This window comes from Eumetopias jubatus, unplaced genomic scaffold (assembly GCF_037043125.1).
Source record: "Eumetopias jubatus isolate StellerSeaLion01/CBP00866 unplaced genomic scaffold, mEumJub1_p1.0 scaffold_4, whole genome shotgun sequence".
NCBI lineage: Eukaryota > Metazoa > Chordata > Mammalia > Carnivora > Otariidae > Eumetopias > Eumetopias jubatus.
The window spans coordinates 97,841,572-97,860,159 of record NW_028274810.1 but is presented as its reverse complement, the minus strand read 5'-3'; the positions used below and the strand labels follow the sequence as shown (position 1 = coordinate 97,860,159).

The 18,588-nt window shown below is 49.3% G+C and overlaps 1 protein-coding gene and 1 non-coding gene across 4 annotated transcripts in view; both read left to right on the top strand.

The window, feature by feature from the left end:
- Positions 1-12,979, top strand: part of VPS13D (vacuolar protein sorting 13 homolog D) — a 243,374-nt gene extending 230,395 nt beyond the window's left edge. For 2 of the 3 annotated variants that reach the window (XM_028108376.2, XM_028108375.2), the window contains exons 67-69: positions 2,007-2,138; positions 10,382-10,622; positions 12,448-12,979. In XM_028108376.2, the coding sequence (XP_027964177.2) occupies positions 2,007-2,138; positions 10,382-10,622; positions 12,448-12,579 (505 nt within the window). In that variant the 3' untranslated portion in view covers positions 12,580-12,979. Of the gene's footprint in view, positions 1-2,006; positions 2,139-10,381; positions 10,623-12,447 lie in introns of those variants that run through there. The other variant, XR_015768017.1, reaches the window with a different exon arrangement.
- LOC114213428 (small nucleolar RNA ACA59) lies at positions 10,811-10,945 on the top strand. The gene has a single exon (XR_003610213.1). It is a non-coding gene; the product is annotated as a small nucleolar RNA ACA59 (small nucleolar RNA).
- Positions 12,980-18,588: the final 5,609 nt, after the last annotated feature.

The following is an 18,588-nucleotide window of genomic DNA, read 5'->3' as shown; positions in this document are numbered from 1 at the left end:
CATTGACAAGCTGTGGGGAACGGGCCCCGTCATGTTCCTCTTGGAAGGGCCTTTGGGCTTCTGCCCCAATAGCCTGAACCTCTTCCAGGAACTTCATGGGCGACAGAATAGTAGGGGGTATTTGCCTTGGGAGAAGGGCCCTTCATTAGCCTGCCCTGGGCAGGGCTTGGAATGACAGTAGCTGTCTCACGGGCAAGGCGACCAGAGCAGGGCTTTGCTGGCTGGGAAAGGGTACCATGCTCCCTCCCCGTGCTTAGCCAGCATCCCTCAAACAGCAGTTGACCGGCTTCTCCACCGGTAGCTCTACAGCAGCTCTTTACACTGCCCTCCCTACCTTCAGTTAATAGTGAGCATGTAGATAGCCAACTAAATCTTTAGGTCAATATTTAGAGGGCCTAAATCTTAAAGAAGAGATTGAGACTATGTGTGGTGGGAGTATGTGAGTACATGATGTAAGTAAAACTTTTTTTACCCATTCTCTTAGTACAGATCATTGAAACTTCTTGACAGTCTCCTTACATCACCCTTGAAGAGCTCAATTAGTGGTATCTAGGGCATCCTCAGTCCTGAACTTTTAAAAATTTTATCACTGGCTTTCTGGCTTTCTTGCACATATCAAACATTAACCAGGTATGGGACTTCACGCACCATGGCCCAGAGCAGAGTGTTGACCCGGGTCCAGGAGTGCTTTGCAATGTCCCAGTTTCACCGCTACCTCATTGCGTGGCCTGTGGCAAGTTTCTGGCTGTTTCTGTCCATATTGCTACCCCTGTTTGCCCACCAGGGCACTTCTGTGCCTTTGTAAGTAAGTCTCTACACTGCCCTTAGTACATGGTTCTGAAGTGCTGATTCAGTGCTGATTCAAGCCTTACTCCTCTCTCTTAGCTGTGTCTAGAGAGGGATGTTTTGCTTCAGTGGAATCCAGGAACAAATAACGAAAAGTACAACAAGTACAAGGCTGAGGACAGACCCGGCACACTCTTATCAGTCATCTGAAATATGCACAGCCTTTCCAAGACAAATACGGACTCTTGTTTCTAGGAAAACACCGAAAAGTACTTATCAATTACCCTGTATATGGTTTGTGGAAAAAGACAACATCAGCCTACCCTGAAAGCCATGGCAAAGCAGATTCCTTTGGGCAACTGACAGCCGAGTGGCATGAGTTAGAGGCGCTGCAGAATCCCAGACTGTGGCCTGGGCCCAGTCCATGGAGCCTCTCCTTGCCCTCCCAGGATTCCTGTGTCCCTTGCCCTGTGCCCAGGCACTGAGCTCCTCCTAAAAGAAGTCCAGAAGCCTGGTATGTGCTTCCTAGATGCCCAGGCCCCCTCACTGTTCTTCCTGGCCCTTGCAAGTCCAGAGACGCCTCTCCTAAAGATTCCTAGAAAAGCGGGGTTTTCCCAAGTAGAAGTCTCAGTAATAACAACAGCAGGAGCCGTCAGTGGTGGCTAGCCCACATCCTGTCCAGCACAGGCTCCACGAGCTGTCCTGTGAGGTACGTGTCCTCCTCCCATTTTAGAGAGAAAACTGGAACCTGGCATCAAAGAAGCAAACTCTCTTGTCCATGGTCGCCTAGTCAGGACATGGCAGAGACAGGGTTCTCGTCAAAACCGGAGTCTCAGGGCGCCTGGGTGGCTCAGTCAGTTGAGCGTCTGCCTTCGGCTCAGGTCATGATCTCAGGGTCCTGGGATCGAGCCCCGCATCGGGCTCCCTGCTCAGCGGGGAGCCTGCTTCTCCCTCTCCCTCTGTGCTCGCCCGCTCTCTCACTCTCCCTCTCAAATAAATAAATAAAATCTTAAGAAAACAAAACAACAACAACAAAACAAAACTAGAGTCTCGAATGGCTCCCTCCTAGTGCATTCATAGGTGATGCTGCGGCGTAGTTCTGGTCACTAAATTCAGAGTGTGCCTTGTATGATGTAGTGCTTTTTATTTCAGATGAGGAAGAGAGATCCTTTGAACCATAACACTTAACCTCCCTGCTCGGTGTGCCTTTCCCCATGCAGGACTCAAGCCCAGAGGGTTCGGAAGCCTCGCTGCTGCAGCGGGCCCCAGGGGCTGCTTCCTCGATACTCGGAGAGCCAGGCGGAAGGGCAGGAGCAGCTCTTCAAGCTAACGGACAACATTCAAGATGAATTGTAAGTGGAGCCGTGGGAAACCGGCCCTGTTGACTCACTGCGTTCATTGTCTTTTCTATCTCTGAGTCCAAGAAGTTTCTCTTGTTCGGGGCATTGCCATGCCTCTTCGACCTTGGAACTTGTCAGAGATTCCTTGGCCCAAACGTCCTACAGCTGTAGGTATAACTACTTGTCCAAAGCCTTTTACTCAAAGCAGTGGTTCTCAAACCGAGTTCCACACCGAGACCTCAGTGTTTTGTGTCTCGAAAATGGCAGTCTCTTCCTAGTTTGTTCAAAGAGAGACGATAAGGAATAAAACGTTCCCAGCTTTAAGGCTTTTTTCTGTGTGAAACGTCCTTAAGCTTTGGTGTTCTACTGTTTGCTGCAGAATGCCTAGTGAAACAAAACAGGGAAACAAACGGCAGACAACTAGTGGCTGAAAATTTTAGAAAAGCAATCTTTAAAACATTGTTTTGTTACCCTTCAAATGTGAAGCCTTTCATACCTCGGGTCTTGTAGTATCTTCAGTTAGTGAAATTATTCCAGGTTGGTATGATACGATTCAGTTTATCACTATTTCAGGATATTCTGCAGAGACCCTTTTAGCAGAAAATGCTCTGTAACTTAAGTGGGTGTTAGAACCACCAGTCCAGAGAAGGCGTTTGGTTATGCCTGATGAGTAGCAAAATGCTCGCATAATTTCTTTTAATGCTTACTTATCTCCTTTAAGCTAAAGCAAGAAAGGGAGGGTTCTGAGGGCCGTGAATATGTCGGGGTTGATGGAGGAGTGTCTGAAGGAGAGGAGAGCCTTCATTGTCATTGTTCAAGAGCGTGCTAAGCTGACCTCATCTCATATTTTTGTAGCAGTATTTGAATGGAAACATCAAAAATTAAGTCCAGAAATCATTTGCTGCTTACTGGATAAGATGGCTTCTTCCTGGATGCATGTGTTTTGTGTAACCCAAACCCCCTGCAGTGTTACTGGAAGGTCTCTTGAGGATGGCGGGGCATAATACTGCCCGAGCTCAGGCTGCCGTAAAAAGCACCATTTTTGTCACAGTTCTGGAGGTTGGGAAGTCCAAGATCAAGGCACCGGCCAGTTTGGTTCCTGGTGAAAGCTTTCCTCCTGCCTTGCCAGATGGCCAACTTCTGGCTGTGTTCTCATGTGGCCAAGAGCGAGCAGGCAAGAGCTCTGGTGTCTCTTATGAGGACACTAATCCTATAGGGTCAGGGCCCTTACCCTTATGACCTCATTTAACCTTAATTACTTCCTTCCTCCAAATAGGGCTTCAACATAAGGATTCTGCAGGGACACAGTTCTGTCCGCAGCATGCTTCTTGAATATGTTCTGCTTTTTAAGTCTAGGCCCAGCTCTGATCACCATTGCAAATAAGGGACTCCCCAGGCAGCTTCACTTTGGGGAGGACTTTCTATTCCTGCCTCCTTGGGGAGGATTTGGTGGCATGGTGGAACTTTTGGATCAGAGGCCCCGAGAGTCATGCCTCAGGTGTAGCAGGGCTAGAATGGCAGCCCCAGCAGCACTGGGATTTTTGTCTGTTCCATTCACTAGTCCATCCTTAGCACCTAGAACGGTACCTGGCACATGATAGGCACTCAGTAAATATTTGTTGAATCAATGATAGCTGGAGAGCTGCGGTATAGCATTATATTAATACGTGTTCACTTTGCCATCTTTTGGGGGTTTTTTGGTCAAAGGTTGAGATTATAAAGTATTGTACGTTGTACTTTTTTTTTTTTAAAGATTTTATTTATTTATTTGAGAGAGAGAGAATGAGAGACAGAGAGCACGAGAGGGAAGAGGGTCCGAGGGAGAAGCAGACCCCCTGCCGAGCGGGGAGCCCGATACGGGGCTCGATCCCGGGACTCCGGGATCATGACCCGAGCCGAAGGCAGTCGCTTAACCGACTGAGCCACCCAGGCGCCCCTGTACGTTGTACTTTTAATTTCCTCCCCCACTCACCCCTATTCAATTCGAACGATCTCTGGCCCTTACAAAATTCATTTTCAGTAGAATGACATGCGCCAAAAACACAAGGGAGAAATTGTGTGGTACAGCAAAACCAGGATTGTTCCCAGTGAGACGCGCACATTGGAAACAGAGCCAGTTCGGCTGAAAACTGGAATCAAACCGAAGTCAGTAAAATCGATTTCTTGAAACTCTTCGAAATTCATGTGAACTGGGGAAAGATATTGGCATGAATGAGTTTTGACTCTAAAGATGAAAACCATGTGTTGCTACCCAAGTTTGTGGGTTAAATCTCGCCAGTGAATGTTAAGGAAAGCACGTGACCGTGGCCTTCCTCGGGTACAAGGAAGAAGTCATCAAGGAAGCCGGCAAATTCTCTGAAGTATCCTCAGTTGTCAGGCTGGGTCTTCACGGTGACGTGAACGTTAGAATCATCACTTTGCAAGAAGGGGGTTTTCAAGAAAAGCACACAAGTGCCAAATTATACCTCTGACTTTTATCCTAGAATTGTAATTAAAAACATACTTAAAGACCTAATTATTTGCATATTTTCCTTCAGAGTTAACCCCTTAAAAGGTCTTTAATACCTTGCTCTACTGTTCTAACTAAATGTTTCCACATTTTTTCCAGTTAGACTCACTGTTTCACTTCTGGAAAATGTTGTGTAATTACTTCCTGATGTAGTGAAAACCCCACAAAGTCCCCAGTGCCATGGGCACTTCAACTTTGTCCTCCCAGATCAAGTTTCATTTAATTTTTCATTTTACTTAATTAATTAGTATTAAAAAGATAGTTACTGACATAGGATTTAAGGTCTGGCCAGCTGAAAAGGCTTCGGTTTCAGAAGAATCGACTGTTTCTCTGGTATGTTACAGACTTAACATTGCTTCCCATTCTTTTCAGTTTGGGTTTTGAAATACGATCCTGGGTTAAGATGATGTTAAAGTAAATTTGTCCCATCTGATTAAATTAATTTTGCCTTATAACTAGCATCTAATCTGTAGCCAGGGACCTCATTTTCATTTAAAAAAAAAAAAACGGAAAGGAAAAGGAAGTTCCTATTTTATGTCTAATACTTTATCACAGACAAAGCGACACACCAGTATTGTAAGCATTAGAGTGGCTCTTAACCTGATCAAAATAGGTGCCTGTGAGCCACCCACGTGACCTGATACTATTTTCTGGAGTTTGACAACTGGGTTCTATTTTCAAAATGTAGTTTCAGAAAATAACATTGATGAGATTGTTTTTTTAATACAAAGAAGTATTAAAAAAAAGAAAAAGTGGGGTGCCTGGGTGATTCAGTCGTTGAGCGTCTGCCTTTGGCTCAGGTCATGATCCCAGGGTCCTGGGATGGAGCCCCGCATCGGGCTCCCTGCTCGGCGGGAAGCCTGCTTCTCCCTCTCCCACTCCCCCTGCCTGTGCTCCCTCTCTCGCTGTGTCTCTCTCTGTCAAAGAAATAAATAAAATCTTTAAAAAAAAAAAAAAGGAAAGGAAAGGAAAAAAACAGCCTATAAACCCACCAGCCAAACAAGTTCTTTCTCCATGAAAGAAACTCATGCACATGGTCAGCACATTCAGAACAAAAAGAAATGAAATCAAGAGCAAAATTTTCCTTTCTTGCCCTCCTTGTAAACATACTGTTTTTGGTATTTTCGATCTTGTCTATCCTTTTTTTTTTTTTTTTAAAGATTTTGTTTATTTGACAGAGACGCAGCGAGAGCGGGAACACAAGCAGGGGGAATGGGAGAGGGAGAAGCAGGCTTCCCGCCGAGCAGGGAGCCCCATGTGGCGCCCGATCCCAGGACCCTGGGACCATGACCTGAGCCGAAGGCAGACGCTTAACGACGGAGCCACCCAGGCGCCCCTTGTCTATCCTTGACAAATTGCAGATAGAGACAGAAATCAAAAATTTTTTTAGAGCACAGGTTATAGTGTTGATTCTAACAGCATAGAATCATCAATATAAACCTTATAGTAACATACAGTCTGAAAACAAAAACAAAAGACAGCTCCTTTTGAGGAATGGGATAAAATTCATTAGCTTCCATTTTCTAAACCGGATAATAACCTGTCAATAACCATTGACACTTAGGGAATTGGACATTCTTTGATATGCCCCTACATAAAAACTTTTGTGTGACTGATTAGCCAGCTATGCTGATAAAAGTTAATGGCTTGACTAAATCTTTAATAAGTTAAATCAAGAGTTCCAAGAGAGTTTTGTAACTTTACTAGTGGGTAAAATATATCCATACAGAGTTGCGTGTGGCTCTGGCAAATTCCCCCGGACCTTACAATGTAAATTCACTGTCATTTTGTAAGACTACCTAACACGTAAGTGTATTGAATGTTACTCTGTGCCAGGATGAGTAAGAAATTTGCTCTTTCCTTGACAAGTTTGCAGTCTAGCAGGGGAAGCAGGATGGTATTCCCAACTACCTATAACATATGATTGCTTTTAAAATAGAAGTGTGAGCCGTGTGTTAGGAGGCCTCAAGGGGAAGTGATTAATTTATGCTTGGAGAGCCGGGGAAGACTGTGGACAGTTGGCCCAGCCCCGCAGGATGAGGGGGATTGTGCCTGGGAGAGAAAAGAGAGAGAGCCGCTGAGAGAAGGGTGCCGGGCAGAGGTGGCAGAGCTCCTGGCGTTTCTGGACGGTTGGGGTCCGCCAAGTGTGGCGGCAGCACCCATGGAAGATGGTGGCCTACAGGCCAGATCCTAAGAGCCATACCGAGTTCACTTGTTCTGTAGGCAGTGGTGAGATTTTGAAGAGGACCCCACTCCAAATTACGCGTTCAAAATGTAACCTTGCCGGCAACAGAGAAACGGATCAGAGTCAGAGAGAGGAGACAGGAAGGCGGTGGCGGGTGCCCCCTGGGTGTGATCCACGTCAACGACATAGACGGTGGCTGTGAATGGGAGTGGGGGGGGGGACAGAGTTGAGGGTACTTGAGGAGGTGGCATCAGCACTGACTAAATACAGAATCGGAGTGAGGAGGGGTTGAGAGTGACCCCCGGGCTTCTTGTCCTTATGGTTGGATGGCCAGGAAGGGCCAGAGGAAGAAAGGGACAGAGGATGGCGCCACTGCGGAGGGGAAGGCCCCAGTGTGCTGCCTTGGCTGGCTTCTCCGATCACCCCGAGTTGTGGTTCCTCTGGCGGACAACTGACGCGTTTGCCATCTGTCTCCATAGCAGGGGACCCCCAGTCTACAGCTTCATTTTAATCATCTTTTGATGTGGTTTCTAGATTTTGTAAAAAAGAAAAAGATGATGGTGACGACGAAGAAACCCAAAGCGTCGGTGGCTGGTGGCAGGAGTGCTAGGGAGGCGTCAGGAGGAAAATGGGGAGGCAGAGCTGTTTGCAAAGTCAGGCTCTGGGTTCTTGCTCAGACGGCGCTCGGGGAGAGAGTGAAGCCCAGCCATGGCTTCACTCTCTCTCTTTCTCCTCGCCGCGAGTGTACCGTTGGCTCTGATCTGCTTTTGAGTTGAAAAGACTTCAGAGTTGACACACACGTCCAAAGAGTGCTATTACCTGTGGTGACGGCAGGGTATGAACGGGGCCTCTGGTCACAGAACAGAGGTCTGGCCATGAATCCTTGAGACTTTGCTACTTGGTGAAGAACCTGGCAGGTAGCATCACCTCTGTTGGATGAAGAAACCGAGCCACAGGGACGGCAGCTGGCCTGCCCAGAGTCACCCGGCCTGGCACCATTTCCTCATGTATGAGAAGTGGCACCGTAGAGCCTATGAGCTCAGAGCCACCCTTCCTCCCGTGGCGGCTCTGGCCAGGCTGAGGACTTGTGCCCTCCGTGGCATCTTGGAAAGGAGTCTATTTTAAAGCCCATAAAAGTGTTCCTGTATGGAAAGTGCACTAATAATGTTAGCCACCCTGGCCTGGCTGTGAGAACAGCTGTCTGGATGGGAAGGCCTGGCTTTCGAGAGGCTGTGCCCCAGTGTCAGCTACGGCAGGTGCCAACAGGTGAGAGTGGGGGCAGGGGTCCTGGGATAGGTCCATCCCGTGCTGGACCAAAGGAGAGGAAATAAACTCAGTTGGGTTTTTATTTATTTTCTTTAAAGATTTTATTTATTTGAGAGAGAGAGAGAGAGAGAGCACAAGCAGGGGAAGCGGCAGGCAGAGGGAGAAGCAGAGTCCCTGCGGAGCCGGGAGCCCAACACAGGACTCGATCCCAGGACCCTGGGATCATGACCTGAGCAGAAGGCAGACGCTTAACAGACTGAGGCACCCAGGTGCCCCTCAGTCGGATTTTTAGTGCACATTCCTACTCTCACCCCAGTTGCGGCGGCCAACTTTGGGGTCTCCTTTGGGAGCCCATTGCATGCCCAGCCCACCTGTGCTCAGAAACCATAGTCCGTTTTCAGTGTTCATGCCAGTTGCTCAGCAAGTCCTGGCCCAGTGGCACTTCCTGTCTATGTCAGGATGCTTTTCTCATTTCTCTCTCTCTTTCTGTTTGTCTCCCTCTGTTTCCTCTTTTCTTCCCCCTGGACGAGCTGTTTTAGATTCCATTCAGTTTGATTAAGCGATAATGCTGTCCCCTTGATACTGTCAGAACCTAGAATGTGGGAAATTCTGTGCTGAGTGGCCTGAACACCAAAAGCTGCTGGGTATTTTTAATTTTGGCATTGAGACTTTACAAGTCTGCATTCTTGGCATTGCCAACCAGTTCGAATAGAACAATAAACCCCAATTTTTGTCATGCAAGGCTGTAATTAAAATGGCAACAGGAACAGGCAGATACTTACTGAGTACGTAGGGAGTGGCTGACTCAGGAGTGGTGGGCTCTCAGGGAGACGTGGGGGTGTCGGATATGGACCCCACTCTGACATCAGCTTAGAGCCAAGTCCGTGTTTGGCAGTGCTTTTGAAGGTAAGCAGTTTAAGCATTCAAAAGTGGGGGCAGGTTTGGAGTATTTCAGGGAGGCTTTGTGGAGAAGTTAGAGCTTGGAAATCCTCAGGTGGGGAGGGTTTGGATAGGTTGTGCCCTGAGGGGGGCGAGGGTGGATCTGTGACCCTGCAGGTGAGCGAGGGCCTGGCATATTCTCTGGTCTGAAAGGAAAGCGGCCGGGCCCCGGCGGGTGGGCCTCCGTCCCATCAGCCGTTTGGTGACCGCTGAGAAACAAAGCCATCCTGGGACCCCAGTCCCCAAACAGCTCCAGGGGGAGCCTCAGCTCAGCGGCTACAGTTTGGAAATTCCTCTCAGGACATCAAGTCCCAGGGGGCCAGAGCTTGACAGCCAGCCTGTCGTCGGCTCTTAGTATTCTTGCCGTCATCTGGTCTCTTTTGCTGTCCCTCGACGTGGCCGCCCCATTGTGGCAGGCTGTCACAAGATGCCGCGGAGGCGGCCAGGCCCCGGAGAGCCGCCGTGGCCGTTTCCAAGGGTCACTGCCCTTCATTCAGGAGCGGAGCTGAAAGGTCTGACATGCATAAATTTCCACTTTAAATCTGGGAGCTCCATGGAGGAAGAGGAATGGGATTTTTTTCCGAGCGGCCCTACCGCCCCTCCAAATGATGACTGAATGTTAGTCAAATCAAGATTACAGCTTCAGAAAGCACTTTCTAATTTATTAGATTTTTCTGAACATGCAGTGGCATTCTCCAGGCTTCCCTCTCACTGAGGTATGGAGCAGAGACCCGGACAAGGAAGGAAGCAGACTCTGTCTTCCCGCACCCGCCCGCTGGGGAACCCTGTTTAACTCCGAGTTGGGGTGGGGGGGCACGCTCATACCCCCGGCCGCATCTCCATCTCCCCGCCGGTGTCTTCAGGGCCCCAGGACTCACCCCCCTGCATAGCAGTGAACGTTGTCAGTGGCTACTTCATCAGTAGTGAAAAGCATTGTATTTTCCTCCTGTTGTGTCCAACAAAGCCCGGGTACATTTCCTCTGGGCCTTAAACTCCCTAAAAACTCTCCCTGCAGAAAACCCCCCCCCCGCACAATGCAATGTCAGGATATAAAGTGGTTTCTCTTGTTTATACTGTTGGTCGTCCTCACGAGCGCCCTTTCTCGAGCACCCCTGTGTAGGGGGCCCCATGCTGTACAGCCCCGGGAGGTCAGTGACACTTTTATTCCTAATCTGCAGATGAGGGAACTGAGGCTTGCAGTGTAGTAGACGGGAGGGAGCCTGGACTCCAGGTCAGCAGCCCGCACCGGGCCTCCTCCCCTCCCGCTGGCTCGGTGACCAGGAGCAGCCCTGCCGCAGCAGGCTGAGGCTCGGCTCGGCTCGGCGTGCCGTACTGACTTTCCCCCTCTCTCGGCAGCTTCATAGCCGTGGAGAACACCGACAGCTACTGTGTGCTCATCTCCTCCAAAGCCGTTTACTTCCTGAAAAGTGGCGACTTCGTGGACCGAGAAGCCATCTTCCTGGAAGTCAGATACGACGACCTCTACCACTGCCTCGTCTCCAGGGACCACGGGAAGGTGTACGTGCAGGTGACCAAGAAGGCAGTGAACTCGAGTAGTGGGCTGTCCATCCCTGGCCCTTCCCACCAGAAGCCCATGGTGAGTGCACAGCTGGCCCGTCTCCTTCGTCCCGCTGAGTGGTCTGTAGTCAGTGGTTAAGAGAGAAAAGGCCCTCGGAACGCTGTTGCCCTGCTTATCACACTTCCCACCAGGAAATCATCTTAGGTTCACACTGGGCTGCCATTAACCGCTAGGGGTACTGCTTTTCAGTCCTACGTACAGAAGGAGCTCAGTGTGCATTAACTGGGGTGAGGCTGTCCTCCCAGCTCTCCCAGTGACGACCCAGCACGTGTGCCCCCACTGCCCACCGGTAACAGTCCGGGCAGTAATAACCCAGCTCTAGCAAGTGGCGAGGGCCTGCTGACGTGATAAAACGTGACTCTGCCGTGCATTGGCTCTGAGGTGTTAGAGCATGCACTGGCTCCCATAACAATTGCAAACTTGTTTTTCTGTGCAGAGAAGCAATATCTAGCATACGCCCTTCCCCAGAATAAATTCTACATAAATGTTTATAAATAAAACTTATATATTGCCTCCAAAGGGTACAAGGTATTGTCATGGCAGGACTTTTAAATACTAGCCTTCCCATTAATCACCAGCATGCATTAAGGATACACTGTCTGCCAGGCTAGATAGATACTAAGTACTTCCTGAGGGTTATTTGGTGTTGTACTGTCTTTGCGCCCACTTGCCCGGTAAGGAGGCTTGGTGAGGGCAGGTGACTCGCTCCAGGTCACATGGCCAACACTGGGAGGAACTGGGGTTCACACCCAGTTGGTGTGACTCCGGAGCCAGCAGTCTACACCACTTTGCTTGCTGCCTCCACTCAAAGAAACTGTTGGCTCAGCAGAAGCACATGGGAGGAAGCTCACCACCTCTAGCCATAGTTGGACTTCGCTGGCTTTTCGTGAACCTGAGGTGTTAGTCATGCCCAGTTTTCACCTAGTATGCCAGGATTTTCAAAGCTGCATTTGAGAATGATGGGCCATTCAAATGGCCCTGCTTATCCCTGGCTCTCTCTGCAGACCAGAAACCGCAACCAACCTTATTGGGCCTCTCTCCTCAGGAATCCCTTGACCTTCCCCTGCTCAGGAATGCACTTGGGTTTGGCTTGGCTTGTGCAGGCTCCCCTGGGGTCCTTGGCTTAAGTCAGGGCTGGTAGATTCACAGAGTTAACACCCAGAAGTTGAACATTTCCACAAGTTCCTTTTGATGGTGGGGAGCTTTGCCCAGCTACGCTTTTGCTCCTTTCAAGGCAAGTGAGCAACTGAGCATTCTTGGTAAGAGCGGCCTCTAGGCATTTGTCTGAGGATCCTTCTTCCCTCTTTGCCACCAGGTGTTGGAGGTGAATCCCCTTGGTGCAGTCCTTTCTTCTTGCTCTTTATCTAGCCTCAGCAGACCCTCACCTCCTCAGAGCTGAGACTGGTGCTGGTGCTCCTGTACAGGGAGTCCCAAATGCCAGGGAACTGTGGCTTGGCTACCCAGTCACCTGGTGCGTATGTTAAAGATACAGACTCCAGGAATCCACCCCACATCTTGAGTCAGCATTCACCAGAAGCAGGCCCTGGGAATCCTTCTTAAAAGTAAACCCATACCAGTGGCGCCTGGATAATTCAGTCGGGTCCGACTCTTGATCTCAGCCCAGGTCTTAAGCTCAGGGTCGTGAGTTCAAGCCCCACTATGGGCTCCACCCTGGGCGTGGAGCCTACTTTAAAAAAAAAAAAAAAAAAAAAAGGAAGCCCATACCTTTCTGATCTGCCGCCAGGCTGGGAGATGCCTGGGCCAATTTAATTGTCCACATCCTGTGATTTGTTTGCCCCCCCCCCACCTCTGGGCGGGTTACTGATTCTGTTCTGCTCTCCAGGTCCATGTGAAATCCGAGGGCCTTGCTGTCAAGTTATCACAAGAGATAAACTATGCAAAGAGCCTTTACTACGAACAGCAACTTATGTTAAGACTCAATGAAAATCAAGAGCAGTTAGAGCTGGACTCCTGAGAAATCCCAGCTGCCAGAGAGCCGCTCCCAGACACAAACCCCAGATCAATCAGGAGGAAAGGCCCATAGGCTTGGCCTCAATCAGAGGCAAAACCAGAGTAAGGTTTGGGGGACGAGGTCAAGAAACGAGGGGAGGATGCAAATGGAAACCATACCAACTTGTGGGCGGGGTGGGGGGTTACTTTGGATTATGGGGAAGTAATTTTTAAAAGGTTTTGGTTGAATAACGTTAAAAAAAAAAGTGTACTGAGATGAATCTAATTTTTGGATTGCCCTGTATTTTGTTAACATGTACATATGTACAACTGTGTGTTTGTAAATATATAGGAGCGTTTCTGAACAGGGCCTGTGATGTGTGTAAAGGTTTGTTAACTGTAAAATAATATAAAATTATATTGGATCTTCTATTGCACTAATTCTACACGTCTAATTCAGGGTACTCTCTTTAAAAAGGCATTCTTGAAAGTTGAAGAATGTTCTGTGTTAGTTTTGGAAACCAGAGAAGTCACAGGAACGAAGACTGAGTGAGATTGGAAGTGCTCTGGCGGGCGCCTTTGAATCCGGTGGCCCCTGGGGCTGGATCGGGGAGCCGGAGCCACCCCCGAAGGAGATGCGGGACTGTGGCTCAGAAACCCATCTTTTATTTATTTCCCATCCCCATTTTTAAAAGTAGTTCCTAGATTATCACAAATTCGTTTTTTCTCCTGACTAATCTCACTCAACTTTGAGATAAATTGTGTTCCGTTACGGGGGGCGGGGGGGGGGCGGGGGGTTGGGGGCAGTGGGTGTGCGCACACACCCACGCACACGGCAGCATTATAAGATTTCCTTGGGTTATCATCAGAGAGGGTCAGTTTGAAACACTGGGAGGCTCTGTTGATTTGGAAGGAAAAACATCTCACAGAGCTATTTGTTTTAACAAATCAAAAATCCACAGATTTATCAAAGTCCCCAGTAAGAAGGCTCTTCTTTCTGGGCAACAACAGGGGGAAGGTCCTAGGACTCTTCCCTTTTTGATAAAGCCACAGGCAGGTACCACAACTGCACAGCCCTGGCATCAGCAGTGGTAACACTGGACGAGAAGGGAGAGAGTCTCAGAAAAGGGAATGAAATCTCAGTGTTAAAAAGCTGTTTTGTCAGTTTTTCATGGAACCAAGATTTGGCTAGAACATCTCTCGTCCTTGGTTTTAAATTCCAGCCAGTTAGCAAGGCCTGGTATGAGTGCCCCCTTCCTCCTGGGTGTTGTCTTTGCTGTTTCCCTTTTCTGTAAGGAATAAACACATTGGGAGGGGGGGCTCGCTCTAGAATGAATGACTAGCCTTGTGATTTTTTTAATTTTCATTTTAATAAAGCTAATCAGTTTCTATGACCTTGTCACGCAAAGATCAGCGGATGTGTAGAAGGTTTTGGTGTTTATAACTCATGACCCAAACCCTTCCGAGACGCAGATGAAGCTGATTTGTCCATCTCAGTGCCCCTCCCCTCTGCGAGTGTGCGCACGTGTGTGTGTGTGTGTGTGTGTGTGTGTGTGTGTGTGTGTGTGTGTTTTCAAAGACGCGGGAAGGGAGCTTTAGCACAAGTGCTCAAGAGCTTTCGCTAAATAGTGTTTCCAAGGTTATCGTCTTGAACCCCAAGGTCTTTGTCGTCTTCATGGACTCTAAGTTGGTGGATTGCAAAATCGAAACTTGGCTTGGGAAGGGTTGGAGTGGGTTTTGGTTTGTTGTTTGTTTGGCAGTCATGACTCTCCTGCTCACACACGAGATCCATGGCAGGGCGGCCCCGTGTCACCCACCGCGGGTCCTCCTCACCAGCCGCCCCGTCCGTGTCCCACAAGTCCACCTTGTGATTTTTGCCGTCAGTGACCCACTGCCAGAGACCACGATCTCTTACAGATGAGACTCTCAGAAGGGCTGATTGCCTCGGTGAGCCTTCCGTCGCTTTCTGGAATGAAGTCAGTGGAATTTTGTGTGACTGAGGAGGGCGGCCCTCAGCCCCCCTGGCAGCTATGATGCAGGGAGCAGAGCTGCTTCCCATGCAGAGGTTTAGCAATGCCCTCCTCCCTGCTCCTTTCTAATTTTCATCAGCTCTAGAAATAGTCGCCCATCCTGGTGGATTGTGCAAGCCCTCGCCGAGCACCAGACACGTCTGAGAAGACGCTAGAGCTTCTCAGGCTCTCTGCCCTCGTGGCCCCCACTCCGGGCTCCGGGGGGCGGCGGGGGGGGGGGGAAGGCTTTGGTGGGGGGGGTCCTTGGACATAGTTTCCTGCTTGGCCAGGAAAGAATTCAAAGCTCTGAAGGAAGCTCCTGCCCCGGGCTCCTTGAATGCCCCGGTTCTTTTTAAATTGGTGTTTAGCCCCTGATGTCTGAGACTTTGTTATGATAATTTCTCCCGATTTTCATGCTGTCCCAAATACACAGTTTCTCCCTGAGAAAAGTAAAAAAGAAATTGAATGAGGAGAAATTGGATAAGGAGAAATCAAAAGCCATCCTAATTCCCCAGTTGGCCAACCCACAGGGCCGAGCGGCCAGAGCTAGCCCGGGGGAGGCGCCTCCGCACCCCCAAGGAAGCAGGGGGGATGCAGCCCTCACCGGCCCCGGCATGGCCCCCGGCGTGGCCGGCTGCCTGGTGGGGACTCACCTGGACGTTAAGGACGCTCTAGGGCCACGTTGTTTTTAAGCATCATCTGTGCCTCAAAATACCATACATAGTAGCTGCTTGATAAAACCTGAAATTAAAATGTCTGGTTCTCTACTGTGTAAACATGATTACATACGGTCACCAATCTGTAAAGACTCTTCCGTCTGTTTCACATGTCAGAGTCGTTATTTTTCTTCCTGTGGAATAAAATGCTTTATTGACTTCCCAGACAGGTTGTTTGCTTCTGGTTTCTTGGTATTCCGTAGATTCTAGAACCATCGCCAGTGACAGATGCCAAACATATTACGACGTTCACAGTAACACACATCCTCTCCCCAAGCTCCAGGAAAGCACACGACGGGGGAAAAGTCCTCACCTTGAAGAAACCCTCACCTTTCCTCCTCCAGAGCCCGGCTTTGTGCGGGCAGCTCCTCCCCTCCCCCACTCGGGTGACTGACTAGGCTAGGCCTCAGCAGGATGGAAGTTGTCATGTTTGCTGAGAAGGGGGGACTTCAGGGGAACAGGTTTAGAGCTCACTTTGTATGTGGTAAGTTCAAGGTGCCTACCTGACGCCACTGGAGATGTCAAGAAGGCAGTGGGGCATGCGAGTCCGGAGCTCAAGAGAGAAGTCCAGGCCAGAGGTGCTCCACTAGGAGTCATCAGCATCCAAATGACAAGTGGAGCCTGGGTGAAATCCCCAAAGCAGTGAGTTGAGTGGGCCTGGCAACAAACAAACAAACAAGAGGCCCCAGATCTGAACCTTGGGGCTCCCCAAAGTTTAGAGTGTGGACAGGGGGAGAGGAAGAGCGCAGGAGACAGCAGGAGCATCCAGAGACACAGGCGTGAAGCTGGGACGGTGTGGGTCCTGGAAGCTGAGTCCAGAAAGGTTTCAGAGAGGAGAGCGGTTATCAAATGCTGCTGCTAAGTCGGGTGAGGACCGACAATACTGGGCTTCAGCATCGAGGCCCCTGGAGCCTTCTCGAGCAGCTTCAGTGGAGTGGAGAGGGGTTAGAAGCCAGATGGCATTAGAGCCCAGAGGAAAATGGTAGGGGGGACATTGGCAACAAGGAATATCGACAACTCTCTGGAGGAACCTGGCTAGAAATGGAAGGAGAGAAGTGGCTGGTACTTCGAGAAGGGCGGGGTGGGGGGGCAGTCGTTGATAATCAGGCGGGCAGTGAAAGGGTAGAACGGAGCCTAGCCAGGAAGAGGGGTAGATGTGGTGGAGACTTCAGGAAATCCTCCTTTCCTCGTTTCCATTGCTTCTCCTTCTCAGATGAGCAGAGAGGGAGCATGGGGCGGGACGTGATGGAGATTTGGAGGAGCGGGGGAAACTGGAAGACAGACATCTGAGATCATGGGAAAGTGAGCAGACCAGGGAGGTACGGACAGTAGGTCAGCCAGGAAACATGAAAGGCCCATTCGAGGTTGGGGATCATTAAAGTGAGACCAGGCAGCCTGGTTCTGGTTTTCTCCAGCCACACGATTTAGCGTGGAATAGGCAAAGAATTGGATTTAATCAAGAACCGTCCCCTCCTGCCCGTTCAGATGTTCCAGCCACCATGGCCCAACTGGAGCTCAACAAGAGAGCCAGCCAGAACCAAATGTCAAACAGAAATCCGAGAGCTCAGAGAAGAGCAGGGCAGGGCTACACTTTCCAAACCAAAGCACACAGCCAGAGACTATGCTCTTCCAAGTGGGAGAGTCTCGAGGAGCTGTGGCTAACGCCCCGAAAGGCAGACCGCACAGCTAGAATAGTTCAGGGGCTCCGGGGCAGGGGGGCAACGCTGGAGGACAAGCTGTCCTCCGAGCACTCTGGGCCTTGGAGAAACCTAGCGCAGAAAGGGCGTGCCTGTCACTTCTGCCTTCCCTCCAGCTCCTCGGGCCACCCGTTCACGGGGAGACCAGGTCCTGCCCAGCCGCTACTGGTCCAAGATTCCTTTCCCTGGGGCGGGGGGGTGGGGAGGGGGGCGGGTGATTCGAGCAATCATAGACACCAGAGGAAGAAGAACTTGTTGCTGGTGGAGAAAACTGTTGAAACTTAAAATGAGCTTAGATCTTTTTTCATACAAATGCAAACCAAAAATAGGATGTCACATATCCGTTATCATATGAAAGCAGGTAACGCAGTATTTGCCCCTGTCTGCCCCTGCATATCCCCCTCTGATAGCCTCATGCAGAACAAGGCCACAATAAACAAACATCCTCCCGGTTTATGGGGGCGGGGGCGGGGGGGCACTCCCTTGGTCTCCGTGGAGTAGACTCCTGGGAGCTGGTTGCAGTGGGGGTGTACACCAGGTCATTTCCCACACCTGCTGCTGGGGTCGTGGAGGGCTGCAGCATCCGCGGTGTGGACCAGTCTGATGGGCACAGAGGAGTGTCCTGCCTTTACTTGGCTGTCTTCTCATTTGTAGGGACCCTCAGCCATGACTGCCAAAGGACAGCAGCTGACCTCTCAGCATCCATTCTTAGGACCACATTGATTTTTCCCCCGTTTAACCTTTTTTTTTTTTTTAATGTCCTACATGATGTGGATAGATTTCCTGATAGGGCGCCACCCTTACTCCCTGGAATAAGCCCCATTTGGTCAGAATGTGTTAATGTGTTATTCTTTTGATACATTTCCTGGCTCAGTTGGCTAATATGTTGAGCCTTTGCATCTTTAAAGTGAGAGGGCTCCATCAGTTTCTCTCTATGTGCGCCAGAGGTTAGAATTAAAATTACTCCAGCTTCATAAAACGGGGCAGGGAGATGCCCGCCATTTTCTCTGGCTTGTGATACTTAAATTACCTGAGAATTTCCTGTTCTCATTTTTTAAAGTTAGATGGAAGGTTCTAGACTCTTCTTCAATGGCTCCCCTTCATCATCACCCTCCCTGTGCATTCTGCTAGTTGGAACGTCCAATTTCCATTTCTTCATGAGTCCATTTTGGCAGGAGGTTTGGCGGGAGTTTTTTGTTGTTTTGTTTTTTTTTAATTCTTCAGTTCTGGTAGGTTTTTCCTGTGTTGCTAGACATTTGCTCGTGTTCTCCTTCAGATGATTTGAATACCTCCTGAGTCTGGTCATTTCTCTTTCTCCTTCCTAATCTTGCGTATTGGTTATTTATTGTTCTTTTCAAAGAACCAGTTTGCGATTTGTTTCTCTTTGTTATTTTGTTTTTATTATTTTGTTGATTATACCTCTAATCTTTTATTTCCCCTACCTGGCTTATTTTGATTTCTTTTACTGCTCCTTTCTCGCTTTCAAAGATGAGTACTCAGTTTTGTTTTGTTTTGTGTCACCCTTTCTCCTTAAACAAAGATGGCATTTTTAGGTTGTAAACTTTCTTCTGAATACAGCTCTGTTTAGTTCAGGTTTGGGTATGAAGTATCC